Here is a 14423-nt window from a genome sequence, read left to right as displayed (position 1 = left end):
CTCTAGGTGTTGAATTCCAACCCACACCCCAAATAAATAAATAAAAATCAAACAAATGAAAACTTCAGGCTGTGTCACTGGATAAGAAGTTCTAGCTTTTAGCTATTATTTCTTTCCTACCCTGTTCTTTATCTTTTTTAGGGACCGAAAACATCTAAGAATTACTATGTGCTATAGAAACTATAATCACTTTCTACTGCCAGCTTCATTTCATTTCAATTCACCATAATTTTAGACCACATTTTAACTATATAATATGGTAAGCATACATTTTAGGAACAAATGAGTAGTCATCAAATTCATTTGAATTAGCCAAGTTGATTGTAAGCAAGATCGTCACATATCCCATAAAAATCCATGCTTATTGACCATACACAGACCTGCCACTACTTTGATACATAGACTGGAGCCGCCAACAAATGACTGAAACAATTAATGGTGCACAAAATCACAAATTCTAGATGAAACCTCAACTTATAAAATACAAGAAACCACAATTTTATCAGGTACAACCAGTTACAGAAAGACTTTCTTCATAAAGTTTCTTGTTCCGTTTTCTTCACAATCTAACTAAGCAAATTAGTATGCAAACTAGATTTCCCGTGTTGCATTTGCTAGACATCAGAAATTCATGAAGATCAATCATATCAAGGCCATGGAAGAACCATGTTGTACTAAATTTTGCTCAAGTATAGTCCTTGTTAAGATCTACCAGTGTAAAGCATTTATCTGTTCCTTGTAAAGTGAAGCAGGGCGCAGTTGATTCGAACAATTTTCCCATTCAAAGGACACAGTTCGAGTATATCCAGAATTCAATAAAAAATTCAGTCCCCGCTTCACTTGGGAACACACCCAGAGATTCAAGCCTTCGATACCTCAGAAACTCACGCATGGAAGCAACTTGGGGCAAATACCAGCAGAGCAAAATCAATCATTTTTTGAAACTAAAAGTACATTGGACCAGATTTCATTGACGCCTTACTGAATCAAACATAAGTTACATAACAATTGAAAGATACACCGAAGAACCGCATGGATCCCTAAAGATTGGAAGCAAAAGATTGCAACCAGAGACAGCAAAAGCTGACAATTATTTGCAAAAAAGAATCCAACAAAAAAGAGAAACCTAAAACAAGAATGGTATTACATCAGGAGCCGATGTACATGTGAAGTCCAATAGCAAGCAAAAGGATGGCAATGAAAGCGAAGTAGATCACAGCGTGAACAACGATGGAAATGCCGCTGGTCTGGAAGTTACCGAACTCGACGAATCTGTTGCGACCCGGGAGTTGAAAGAGCAAACCGGGGGAGAGGAGGATGAAGAGGATGACGGCAATGAAGACAGGACCCCAGTCCGACATTCTTTCCTGCCCTTTCTGTCTGTGCCGATTGACCCCAGAAATGACTAATGAGAATTGAGTGAAGGGAAGAAGAATGCAAGCGAGTTCTGGTGTGGAGTGGAACGAGAAGTGGGTTTTAAAGAGGCCAGAGGGTTGAAAGTTCAAAGAACTCGAGGACAGATAACGCTGTGGAAAGGGAAGTTTAGGGAATCAAGTCACCACTAGGATTCACACACTGCCTTCCCTCATCTTTCCTTCTGTCTTTTCTGCATCACAGACAAGAGACCGAGTAAAAAAGGTTTTTCTCCATAACACCACTCAGGTACTTAACTTGTCAACCAAGTGTCTGCAATCTGCTGACTGTAAGACTGGATTTCACAGAATCACAAAGTGCAAAATTGGATCCCAAATTCCGGTTGGTAGAACCTTACTGTACAGACTAGAGACTAACGTTGTCTTCTCCGAGAGTATCTTCAGAGCAACCTCTGAGGGGATGTACCGCATATCTCCATCAATTCGACCACTGGTTCAACAAAACTGTTCGTAAAAGTTGATCAAAAGACAAAAAAAATCTGAAATATGTGAGCTGATATACAAGAGGTCTGACTTGGAAACCCGTAAAAGATGAAGCTCCACATTGGGCATCTCCGAGCATCATCTTGCTTCTTTTCAAGGAAAGCACGATAACGTTAGAAAGTTCCAAATTGGAGTTAGAAGTTAGTACTTTTCGATAGGATTCTGAATCAGTGGAGACAAGAATTAGAAGGGAAGGCAAGAATTGTTGAGGAATCTGTTGTCCAGACCAACTGGTCTCATTCTCACCCTTACGTCGAAAGCAGTTGAGCACCTGATAGTAGCCAGAAGTGGCAGATAGGCCAACCACTTGACCACCTGGTCGTAGCCATCGAAAGACCGAGTGAAGTGCAGACAGTAGGTGCAGTTGCTTAGGTCTTTTCCCTTTAATCTGTGTAATTCTTGGAAGGAGGTTACTCATTAGGGATGGTTAATGTGTTTGAAATTACATTGGAATTAGAATTCTAATAACTCAGGAACCCTGTCCAAGAGACAAAAATCAATGTTGTGCCTTCAATTCTTGAAAATTGAAGATTAAAGACTAAATTTTTTAATTGAGGGAGATTATTGAAGAAGTAAATATGGAGGATTTTTATGTTACTCTCATGATAAAAGAGTCTCATACTCAAAAATTAATATGGTGGAGTCTTATAGGAGTCTCATGAGAAGAAGTCTGTTATAAGAGGTCTTTCAATTCCACCATGTGCCTCTATTTCTGTATTAGTTATTTAATTGTTTGAGAACTTATATTTAAGAATTATATCTAGGTCTAACTAGGACACGGGTAGTTTAAGTTTACTTCGATTCTATGTGTTTCTTCTCTTACAAATAGAGTACCAACGTACTTAGTTTATAATCAATCAATGAATTAAATTTCTCTTTTGAAATTTCAATGACTGCATATTTTGATTCAGACTCGACTGGGATTCCAAATACACATTTATCAATTTTCTAGTTTTTGTGTATTTTTTGGGCTAAATTCGATATCATAGAAGAGCCACAAATGGAAAATTGGCATGCGATTGAATACTAAAGCAAAATATCAAGCATTAGCTTCCACAATTTTTGAAGTGATGTGGGTTCAAAAAAATTTATACCACAGTGATACATATGGAGCAAGTAAGATCTTTTGCGACAATAAGAGTGCTTTAGCAATAGCAGTGAAACCTATTTTTTCACGAGTGAATCAAACATATAAAAATTAATTGTCACTTTATCCGGTCGAAAGTAGAGAATAAGTAAGTTACTCTCATATTTGTTCCCAATAATGACCAAGTTGTGGATAGTTTTTGGCATAGAAAGACAATTTTTTGAAGTACAAACTCATTCAAGCAAATGATGGCCACATGAGTATGTAGGGGTGGCTTCGAACTGAGCTGGCTTGAGTTCGGCTCGGTTTCGATTCGGTTCAAGTAGTTATCAATCAAGCTCGAGCTCTGAAATCGGTTTGTTTATCTTAACGAGCCGAGCTCGACCGAAGCCAGGTTCTATTCGTTGGCTCGCGAGCCGGCTCGAAGTGAGTCAGGATCGGTATTGGGTCAGGAGCGGGGAAGCGAGAGCGAGGGGGGGAAAAAGTTTTCCTCCCCTCGTCACCGCCGAGCCCATCCCTTCGGTTGTTGTCGCCGCCTCTACCACCGTCGACAACTGCTCGTCGGCTGCCTCTGTGGCCGTCTGTTCGATTTCTTCCTCTCTTCACCGTCGCCTCTGTTTCCGTTGTCGCCACTTCCATCACCGCCGCTTCTGTCGCCATCATCCCTGACGACATGTCCTCCCCCTTCCCTCTGCGTCGTCTAGGCTCTCGGCGGAAAACCTAAACCAGTAAGTTTAGGGGAGAAATAATCTCCCCCCTCCCCCCCATGCGAAGATGAAATCGTACGTGCGAGATCATAAAGTAAAAAAAAAAAAAAAACTTTTTCCTTAAATTCTCCTTCCTCATAGCTCTTGAAAAAAATTAAAAATACATTTTATAGAAATAAGTTTCTATGAACTACTAATGTCTCATGTTTTTTCTAAAATATTTTTCTAATTAAAATTTTTTATTAAAAATCATATAATTTTCTAAGTAAGATTTTCCTACCAAGATGGGGTAGAAAACTGTATAGAAAATTTTTGAATAAGTATTTAACAGTTGGTGCTGTAATACTTTTAGCATGAAGCAATTTTCATTGCAATTTTGTTTTTGACATTTTATTTGATTAAAATTTTATCAATAAGTATAATAATATATTAGATTGATTATTAATTTTATTTATTTCCCTGGAAGAGGCAATAAAAGGTCCATTTAACTTTCCTAAGAAAAATTTAAAATATTTATTGTAATTTTCTAATAAGTAACAAATAGTAATAGGATTTTATTTAAAGGTTTTTTTTGGGAATATGTATCATAGGAAAAATATTTCTAGTTTTTCCTAGAATATAAATTTTCATCTAGGGCACTAAGGAGGCCATAGTAAATTTATGGCCAGATTACAAGCTAGACAACAATTGGAGTAAAAAACGATTAATATTGGTGCATTTTAATCCATTATTGAAATTCAATCCTGAACTTCCCCTATCATTATTTTTTTTAAATGTATGCATAATTATACATATAATTTATTTGAAGCCACCTCTATGTGTGAGATCATAAACAAGGAAAAAAAAACTCTTTGCCCCTTCTTCATGGCTCTTGAAGAAATTGAAAATATATTTTAGTAGAAATACGTTCTAGAGATTATTAGTGGTTTTTTTCAATAAATGTTGAAAAGACATTTTTAGTAGAAATATAGGGACAATTAGTGCCTCAAGTTTTTTGAAAATATTTTTCTAATTATAAATTCTTGTTAAAAAATCATATAATTTTCTAAGTAAGATTTTCTTGCCAAGATGGGCTAGAAAATCGTAGAGAAAAATTTTAATAAGTATTTAACAGTTGATGATATAATCCTTTTAGCATGAGGCAATTTTCAGAGCAATTTTGTATTTGACATTTTATTTGATTAAAAATTTATCGATAAGTATAATAAATAATAGATTAATTATTAATTTTTATTTATTTCCTTAGAAAAGGTAATAAGAGGTCCATTTAACTTTGCTAAGAAAAATTTAAAATATTTATTTTAATTTTCTAGTAAGTCTCTAATAGTAATAGGATTTTATTTAAATGATTTATAGTTTTGATTTGGGTGATAGTAAATTGATAGTGATATTTCATTTAATTTTGTTGTGTTTGATTATTGTATGGAGTTTATTCATAATATTACGTAGTGTATGGAGTGTTTAGACTATTTTATGGAGTGTAAGGAGTGTATAAACAATTTCATGGAGTGTTTATCGAATGTATAGATAATTTTATGGAGTGTTTATGCAGGTATTATGTATATAGATTATGCCCAATTTTAAGTAGAGGTCATGCCGAATTTTATATAAGTATTATATACATAGATTATGCTTAATTTTAAGTAGAGGTCATGCCCAATCTTATACATGTATTATATATATAGGTTATGCACAATTTTATGTTGAGGTCATACCCAATTTTATGTAAAATATATGCATAATTTTATATATAATTTATTTTTTATATATTTTTTGTAAAGTTTTAAATATATGTAGAAGCTCGAGCTCGATAACAATTTTAGGCTCGAGATAAGGTTCGGTTCGAAATATTTAAATCAAGTTCGGCTCAAACATAGGCAGGTTCGGGCTAGACTCGGCTCGATGTTACCCCTAAGTATGGATGTTTTGAAGCATACAAAGAAGATGGGCACATTGTGCACAAGTTAAGCTATGCAATGTGCTTGACAAATTACAATAATAAGGAGTTAATTGAAATAGGAGCAACATACCATCTTTGGATTGTATGCCATAACTCTCTCTCTCTGGTCTGTCTCCTAATGAGACCACAACATTGTGGTCTTTTCTTGTATGTAAAAAGAGCTTGAATCATTCTGGTCTCTGAAATACAGAGGTGTGCATGGCAAAACAAAACGTAATGAACTCGCTGGTAGCGGCTGATCTGGATTTGAACAGTTGGGCCAAGGCTGGGACGATGTTAGCAGAACAAGAAAACACGTCTCATCTTCCTCAACCTGAATTCAGGCAACGAGGCAACGAGGCAACGAGGCAACGTTCAGGCATCTTCAACGACACAATATCATCCCTTCTTTTGAATCTCAGTGCCGAGTTGTAAAACTTAAAACCAATCCAACTTGAAGAGTTACTGATACGAGACTTTCCCAGAAACAACCAAAAATAGCAACTGGTTCTTGAGCAGCAAGGAAATTTCTGGGTTGAATCTCAGAGCCGAGTTGCAAAACTTGAAACCAATCTGTCTTGAAGAATTACCGATAGGACTTTCCCAGAAATAAACAAAAGGATTTTTTACCAAATTACTTATTTTTAAAAATTTATTTCGATAAATGACGTCACTTTCAATTTATTTTGAAAATTACCTAACTTTGATCTGAATACGTGTCGCCAGCCATCAGCATGAATAGACTGACACATCGACTGCCACATCACCGTTCCGACACGTTATTTGCCCGGTAAGATGCCGCGTCATCTCGCGCCACGTCGCTTCTTATTTTTTTCGTTCGCTCTCCCCGCTCGATTTTTCTCGCCCCCTCTCCTGTTGCCCTCTCGCTGTGCCTGCTGCCGCCGCTCCCCACTGCTCCCCTGCTGCCGCCGCTCGGCCTCGCCCTCGCCATCGCCCTCGATGCCCCCCTCTCAACCACCCTTTCTTCCTCTCAACCCAGACTTCGTCTCAGCCACATCTCTCACTCTTCTTCTCCATTCCCTTCTGTTCATCCTCTCGCCGCTCCTTTCTAAAAACCGAAGCCTATCATTTCATCTCCTTGCCACCCCCTCTCTCAAAACCGAACCCTATAAATTCCTCTCAACGCCCCCTCTCTTAATACCCTTTTATTTCACTCTGTCGCCGCCACTTCTCTCAAAACCGGAGCCCTACTTACCCTCCAAACCCGAATTTGAATTTCAGAAGCCGATTTAGCAGGATGATTTTTTAGGGCTTTTGTTAATTGAATCTAATTACTGTGTTTATTATATAGTTGATTTGAATTTAGGTGTTTAATTACTATATTGATTTTTTTTTGTGATTTATTGTTTAATTTCTGATTTTATGTTAATGAAATTTCTGTCAATTGTAGATAAATTAAAATTATTGTAAAGTTTAATTGAAACTTGATTGAATTTCCCTCTCCATTTTTTTTAATTTTCTATATTTTAGTTTTTGGATTCCTATGCCACTGAATGTTGTATTTTCTGAAGTTGCTAGTTTAATTTTAGTTTAATTTTCTGATTTATGAAGTTGCAGTTTACTCTATTGAGATAAGATTTGCTGGATTTTTAGTTGCTAGTTGTTGTTAAATAAATTTGAAGTATCATGGAATGATCATGCCATGTGGTGAGGAGATTTGGGTGTTATAAATATCTACCACATGAGTTTTTTTGTTTTGTTTATGTTTTCTTGTGTTTGCCCTAGTTACTAGGACGGGTACAAAGTTTGATTAAGAGTAGGTTGGATAATGGAGAGTGGGTTGAGTCCAGTTCAAACTAGGTTAAGTTACTTGCATGGGCATCCATTAGCCAATGAAACCCGACCCCCATCACTGACGAGGTACGGTTCGTAGTGACAGCGAAGTCATATGGGGCTCTACCAAGGGTGTTCGATGAATTTGGACTTGGGTGTGTTTTTGCATTGTTAGGACTAGTCATCTGCTATAGAATTAGTTCGATTAATTTTTAAATGTTGTAAAATATTGATGAATAATTTTGAAGTGTTATGTAATGATTTTGCCATGTGGTCAGGAGATTCGGGTGTTATAAATAACCACCACATGGTATTTTTTTTTGTGTACGTTTTATTGAGTTTCCATTTGTCCCTAGGGATGGGTAGAGAGTCTGATTAAGAGTAGGTTGGGTAATAGAGGGTGGGTTGTGTCTAGTTTAAACTAGGCTGAGTCGCCTGTAGGGGTATCCATTAGCCAACGAAACCCGTCCCCCATCACTGATGAGGTACGGTTCGTAGTGACTGTTAAGTCATATGAGGCTCTACTAGGGGTGTTTGGTGAATTTAGATTTAGGTGTGTTTTTGCATTGTTAGGACTAGTCATCTGCTATAGAATTAGTTTGATTAATTTTTAAATGTTGTAGAATGTCGTTGAATAATTTTGAAGTGCTATGGAATGATTTTGCTATGTGGTGAGGAGATTCGAGTGTTATAAATAACCACCACATGGTATTTTTTTCTATGTTTTATTGAGTTTCCATGTGTCCCTAGGGACGGGTAGAGAGTCTGATTAAGAGTAGGTTGGGTAATGGAGGGTGGGTTGTGTCCAGTTCAAACTAGGTTGAATCGCCTGCAGGGGCGTCAATTAGCCAACGAAACTCGACCCCCATCACTGACGAGGTACAGTTTGTAGTGAATGTGAAGTCATATGGGGCTCTACTAGGGGTGTTCGGTGAATTTGGACTTAGTTGTGTTTTTACATTGTTAGGACTAATCATCTGCTATAGAATTAGTTCGATTATTTTTAAATGTTGTAGAATGTTGTTGAATAATTTTGAAGTGCTATGTAATGATTTTGCCATCTGGTGAGGAGATTCGGGTGTTATAAATAACCACCACATGGTATTTTTTTTTTGTCTATGTTTTATTGAGTTTCCATCTGTCCCTAGGGATGGGTAGAGAGTCTGATTAAGAGTAGGTTGGGTAATGGAGGGTGGGTTGTGTCCAGTTCAAACTAGGCTAAGTCGCCTGCAGGGGCATCCATTAGCCAACGAAACCCGACCCCCATCACTGACGAGGTACGATTCGTAGTGACTGCGAAGTCATATGGGGCTCTACTAGGGGTGTTCGGTGAATTTAGACTTAGGTGTGTTTTTGCATTGTTAAGACTAGTCATCTGCTATAGAATGAGTTTGATTAATTTTTAAATGTTGTAGAATTTTGTTGAATAATTTTGAAGTGCTATGGAATGATTTTGCCATGTGGTGAGGAGATTCGGGTGTTATAAATAACCACCACATAGTATTTTTTTTGTCTATGTTTTATTAAGTTTCCATGTATCCCTAGGGATGGGTGGAGAGTCTGATTAAGAGTAGGTTGGGTTGTGTCGAGTTCAAACTAGGTTGAGTCGCTTGCAGGGGCGTCCATTACCCAACGAAACCCGACCCCCATCACTGATGAGGTATGGGTCATAGTGACTGCGAAGTCATATGGGGCTCTACCATGGGTGTTCGGTGAATTTGGACTTAGGTGTGTTTTTGCATTTGTTAGGACTAGTCATCCGCTATAGAATAATAAAAGGTGTTGTTAGACTTTTTATCACCTTATTTATAAAATAATAAATTATTTAAAAAATATACATATTTTAAATCGATAATAAATGGGTAAGAGTAAGATTTTTTTTATTTATAAATAATTTAAATTTATAAATATTTTAAATCAATAATATGTTAGTAAGATTTTTCATTAAGAAGTATACTTATTTATTTATTTATTTTTAAATATAAAGTAATAAAAAGTGCAACGATAAATTTTATTTTTAAACTCCAATACAGAATTTTCATATATTTTTAATTAATAAATATTTTATTCGATAATAAACGGTGTTAAATTTGTAAGAGTTAACTTTTTTAATTATTTATTATATATATTTTTATAATTTATTATTTTAAATATAAGGTAATAAAAAGTGTATTCATAAATTTGATTTTTAAAAACAAAAAATTATACAATTTTTTGTCATTTAATGACGTGGCAGTCAATGTGTCTATCTACTTACGCAGTGCTGATGATGTGGTGACATGTTATCAGTCAAAGCTTATACCTTTGACTGTACTCATGTATAGTGGACCGGTCAAAGTTGAGTATTTTTCAAAATAAGTTCAATGTGACGTCATTTGTCAAAATAAGTTTTTAAAAATGGGTAATTTGTTAAAAAGCCCTAAACAAAATAGCAATTGGTTCTTGAGCAGCAAGGAAAATTCCGGGTTCAGTAGACTTCAAAAGTAATCTGGAATCAACTGCAAATTTCTCTAGTAGAGAAAATAATGGAAGTGATAACTCAGAAGTAATCTCCAAGCTTTGAGGCTGCTCGTGCCTTTGCCAATTTAGCTCCTCGTGCCTTTGCCAATTTTGTTGCTCATGGAGATAGTAACAATAATAGTGCTGTTGTCGGCCAAAAGGCTGGTGCTCTTGAAGCATTAGTAAGAACTTACTTGCTCTAGCATAAAGGTGCTAGACAGGAAGGTGCTGGTGCTGTGTGGAATTTATCATTTGACGACGGAGTTAGGGAAGTAATTGATGTTGGTGGTGATGTTGAGGCACTGGTTGCTCTTGCTAAAACTTGTTTTCTTTGTTTCTGAACTCAAGAAATTCCAACTCTTCCACATTCTCCTTTCTGCTCCTTTTGATTCTGGTCCTTTCGGTTGCAAAACTTGAAATAGGAAGCCATATCGAAACACGAATTTTGGCTATGAATAAGGAAAAAATATCCACTTTTTCTAGAATTCATTTATGAGACTCATGCACGACATCTAGAAGAAAAAAAATTCACTCACATAAGAATATCCTAGTCTCATAAAAGAATATCCAAGTAGTAGGATTCTAAAAGGATATCCGACTACCAGGATTCTAAAACTGTAATGAGGACTTAGAACAAGGATTAGACATTACGAAGAATAATTATTCTAAAAAACTAAATAATAGAAAAAGTAAAATAAATAAACTAAAACCTGATTGGGAGAGAGAACATTGTTTATGTAAATTGATGTTGTGTTAATTTAAAGATCTTACTCGTATCATGTTGAATTTCTAAAATGGAGAAATAATTCATTGACTTGATGATAAGGGATGTCTTCAGTTATCGTATAAGATCCCATTAGATTTGTCCCATGTTGTATTTATCTACCATGTAAAGTTTATCTTCTCTATTCTAAATTGTATAAATACCACCCTTACTCGATTGTAAAGGAGTAGTTCAATTCATCCTCTAATGTGGTTCAGTTCAACATCTAATATGGTATCAGAGCAAATTGATTCCTCTGCATCTGTTGTCCTCCCAATTTTTTTTTCTTTGTTTCCACTGCCTTTTCACACGTAACTCACTATCTGCCACACCCTTCCAAGTTGAACCACCCGGAAGATGTGTTCTCTCCGATTATGTCTGCCCCAGCCACTACCAATGCCACCACTCTTCCCAACCGCTCCCAATACCGCTGCTCTTCTCAGCCGCTACCAATGTCGTTGCTCTTTTCAACTATTACCTATGCCATTGGTCTTCCCAACTGCTCCCACTGTCGTTGCTCTTCCCAACCACTACCAATGCCACTGCTCTTCTCAGCTGCAACCAATTCTGCTGCTCTTCTCAGCCACTACCAATGCCGTTACTCTTCCCAATCGCTACCAGTGCTATTGCTCTTCCACTTCTCTTCTCTGGACAATGTGTTCTCTCCGATTCCGTCTGCCCCAGCCACTACAAGTGCCGCTGCTCTTCCACATCTCTTCACCTGACGATGCATTCTCTTTGATTTTGTCTGCCCTAGCTGCAACTAGTGCTGTTGCTCTTCCACATCCCTTCACCGGACGATGTGTTCTCTCCGATTCTGTCCGCTCCAGCTCTACCTATGGAAACAATTAGAATCATATTACAATTAAACTACCTATGTCTTAGTTACACCCAAAGTCTTAACTCTTAAAGACAAGTTTCATAACAATTAAACAATTAAACATAGAAAGACGACTAAGATAACTAAAACTCCTTTTAACTGAGATCCTTCTATGAGACTTTCTTCCAATGAGACTGTCATAAAACGTCACCATATTAATTCTGGTTCTATGAGGCTTCTTGTTGTGAGAGTCATGTAAATATTTAAATACTTAATCCTTGAGATGAGACAGAAATTGCTGACATGGAGTCTGGTTTATCCATTCCGATGGGATCATGATGAATGAGGGACCTTGTTTCCATCTGGGGTTGAAATGCGTCTTAGGAAACCCCGCATAACAGCCATTTACTCCATTATTTAACTTTATGCATGCTAACCTTTCTTGTTCTATTGCACTTTTCTTGTTCCTTCTCTTTTTCGGTGAAATGAGGAAGAGAACAGATTTTACACTAGACTTCCTTGTTAGACCAAAGGTATCTCTCCTGTCGCTCTTTGAACTAATAATCTATTACTGTTTTCTATTCAAGAATTTTAAATTCTCATCTTCTTACCTTGTTAGACAAAAGGTATCTCTCCTGATGCCCTTGGATCTAATAATCTATTGCTGTTTTCTTTTCAAGAATTTTAAATTCTCACCTTCTTACCTTGTTAGACAAAAGGTATCTCTCCTAATGCCCTTTGATCTAATAATCTATTGCTGTTTTCTTTCCAAGATTTTTAAATTCTCACCTTCTTACCTTGTTAGACAAAAGGTATCTCTCCTGCTGCTCTTTGATGTAATAATATATTGCTGTTTTCTTTTCAAAAATTTTAAATTCTCACCTTCTTACCTTGTTAGACAAAAGGTATGTCTCCTGCTGCCCTTTGAACTAATAATCTATGGCTGTTTTCTTTTCGAGAATTTTAAATTGTGACCTTCTTATACAGAGCCATATGCGGTTGGTTGAGATGTCTTGAATTTGCTGAAATTTGCAGCTTTCTTTCTGTAGAACAACAATGACTGTCGAAGCACTGAAATCTGGGGAAGGAATCGAGGAATTGCTATCAAGCAGCAGGAAAAAAGTTTCAATCCATCTCAAGTATCTAATTTCTGATGAAGAGAGGAAATCGCTTCTTGGTGTTCCCACCCTTACCCATGTGACAAAGATAGACATTGAAGAACTCGAAGGTCCCTCCAGAGTTCAAGCCATAGAGAAGCTCAGACTGGCATGCAAGCATGAGGGGTATTTTGAGGTATTCTCCCTCTCTCTCTCTCTCTCTCTCTCTCTCTCTCTCTCTCTCATAGTTACAGTAGTGTAGGTGACTAATCATGGAGTACCAGATGGCCTAATGGAGAAGATGATGAGGGTGGCAGAAGAGTTCTTCGAAATGCCAATGGAAGATAGAGCCCATTTGTACTCTAATGACTACAACAGGAGAACCAGAGTTTCCACCAGTTTCAATGTTGGCAAAGAGGAAACACTGCATTGGAGAGATTACTTGCGCCATCCCTGCCACCCCTTGGAAGACTACATCGACTCCTGGCCAACCAAGCCTGAGTTTTACAGGTAACTTGTGTCTCTAACAACGATAACTCTGTGAAGTTAGAAATCCTTGGACGGCTGGACCTCAATCAGTGTTGGCCTTGTGAGTGAGAACTGTTCTTGTTCAGGTCTCACAATGGAATCACTCCATTTTGAGGATCAGTGGATCCGTTTTCTGCTGCAAACTATCTGAACTTCTAAGTCTCCAATTGCATAAATAGGGAAATCACAGCTGAATATGCAACTGCCATGAGAACACTGACACTGAAGCTGTTGGAGGCCATCTCTGAAAGCCTTGGCTTGGAGAAAGACTACATTGCCAATGCATTGGGGAAGCAAAACCAGACATTGCAGATCAACTACTACCCCCCATGTCCAAATCCTGACCTCACACTTGCTCTTGGAGCACATACGGACCCCAACTGCCTCACCGTCGTGCAGCACGATGAAGTATCCGGGCTGCAGATCATGAAAGACGGTTCATGGTTAGATGTGCCGGCACTTCATGGAGCTTTCTTCGTTAACATTGGAGATCAATTGCAGGTAAAAGGATCTCAGTCTGGCCCCGTGCTCATAGTGTCAGAGCTTGATGCCTAAATTTACAGAAAATCAATGGAGCTGCAGCCATTTAAGGTTCACATTTAAGTTGATTATTGATTTCATTCAAAAGATTTTGTTCTGCAGGTGATAAGCAACGGTGAATACAAGAGCCTGGTGCACAGGGCAGTAACAAATTCGAAGACGCGGAGAATTTCAATCCCATCCTTCTATGGCCCATCCCTTGATGCTCTGATCAAACCAGCGGATCCCTTGGCAGCAGCCAACCCTTGTGGATCTCTATACATGCCCTTCACTTACCAGGAGTTCCTTGATCACTTCTACTCTCAGAGGCTCGTTACAAACACTTTAGCGCGCTTTAAAATTTCAGGCAAAAACGAGATGTAAAGTCTGTGTTTGTTGTAAACTACTGGCTATGAAATAAGTTTGACGATGGACAAACTGATAAAAAAATGGCCAACTAGAACATCAACCTAGCAATTGGTTAATTACTCCAACCTCCTACGAAGTTACTCTCACCCTTTTGAGCAAGTACAAATTATTCTCAACTTAGATTCTTTTTTAAACAAGCAAGGAATCACATGGTAGGTTGTGTTAGTGTTGCATGGGTGAAAGGAGGAAGCCCAACCTCCCCCACTCTTTGTCAAACAAGCACATGGAAGTATGAGTGTTGCATAGTTGCCTCTTTTCAGTTAAAGTTGTTTTCTTCTAGTATCTTTTCAGTTTATAATCTTGTGTTTTTATCACTTTAGAACAA

At 37.4% G+C, this 14423-nt stretch overlaps 2 protein-coding genes across 2 annotated transcripts; one reads left to right on the top strand and one right to left on the bottom strand.

Moving 5' to 3' along the window:
- Positions 1 to 911: 911 nt before the first annotated feature.
- LOC137963805 (uncharacterized) lies at positions 912 to 1847 on the bottom strand. The gene has a single exon (XM_068811007.1). The coding sequence runs from the start codon at positions 1359 to 1361 to the stop codon at positions 1149 to 1151; it is 213 nt and encodes a 70-aa protein (XP_068667108.1). The 5' UTR covers positions 1362 to 1847; the 3' UTR covers positions 912 to 1148.
- A 10734-nt stretch (positions 1848 to 12581) lies between these two features.
- LOC137962202 (protein DMR6-LIKE OXYGENASE 1-like) lies at positions 12582 to 14053 on the top strand. Its single transcript, XM_068808940.1, has 4 exons — positions 12582 to 12753; positions 12907 to 13132; positions 13330 to 13651; positions 13793 to 14053. Exons 1-4 carry the CDS (start codon positions 12582 to 12584, stop codon positions 14051 to 14053), a joined length of 981 nt encoding a protein of 326 aa, XP_068665041.1.
- The last annotated feature ends 370 nt before the right edge of the window (positions 14054 to 14423 follow it).

Source organism: Aristolochia californica, unplaced genomic scaffold, assembly GCF_029961685.1.
Source record: "Aristolochia californica isolate CCGP_79_NKW_82.1479 unplaced genomic scaffold, dmAriCali1.0.hap1 SCAF_4, whole genome shotgun sequence".
NCBI classification, from domain to species: Eukaryota; Viridiplantae; Streptophyta; class Magnoliopsida; order Piperales; family Aristolochiaceae; genus Aristolochia; species Aristolochia californica.
Note: the sequence above shows the minus strand (reverse complement) of the source record. Positions and strands in the feature narration are given on the sequence as shown.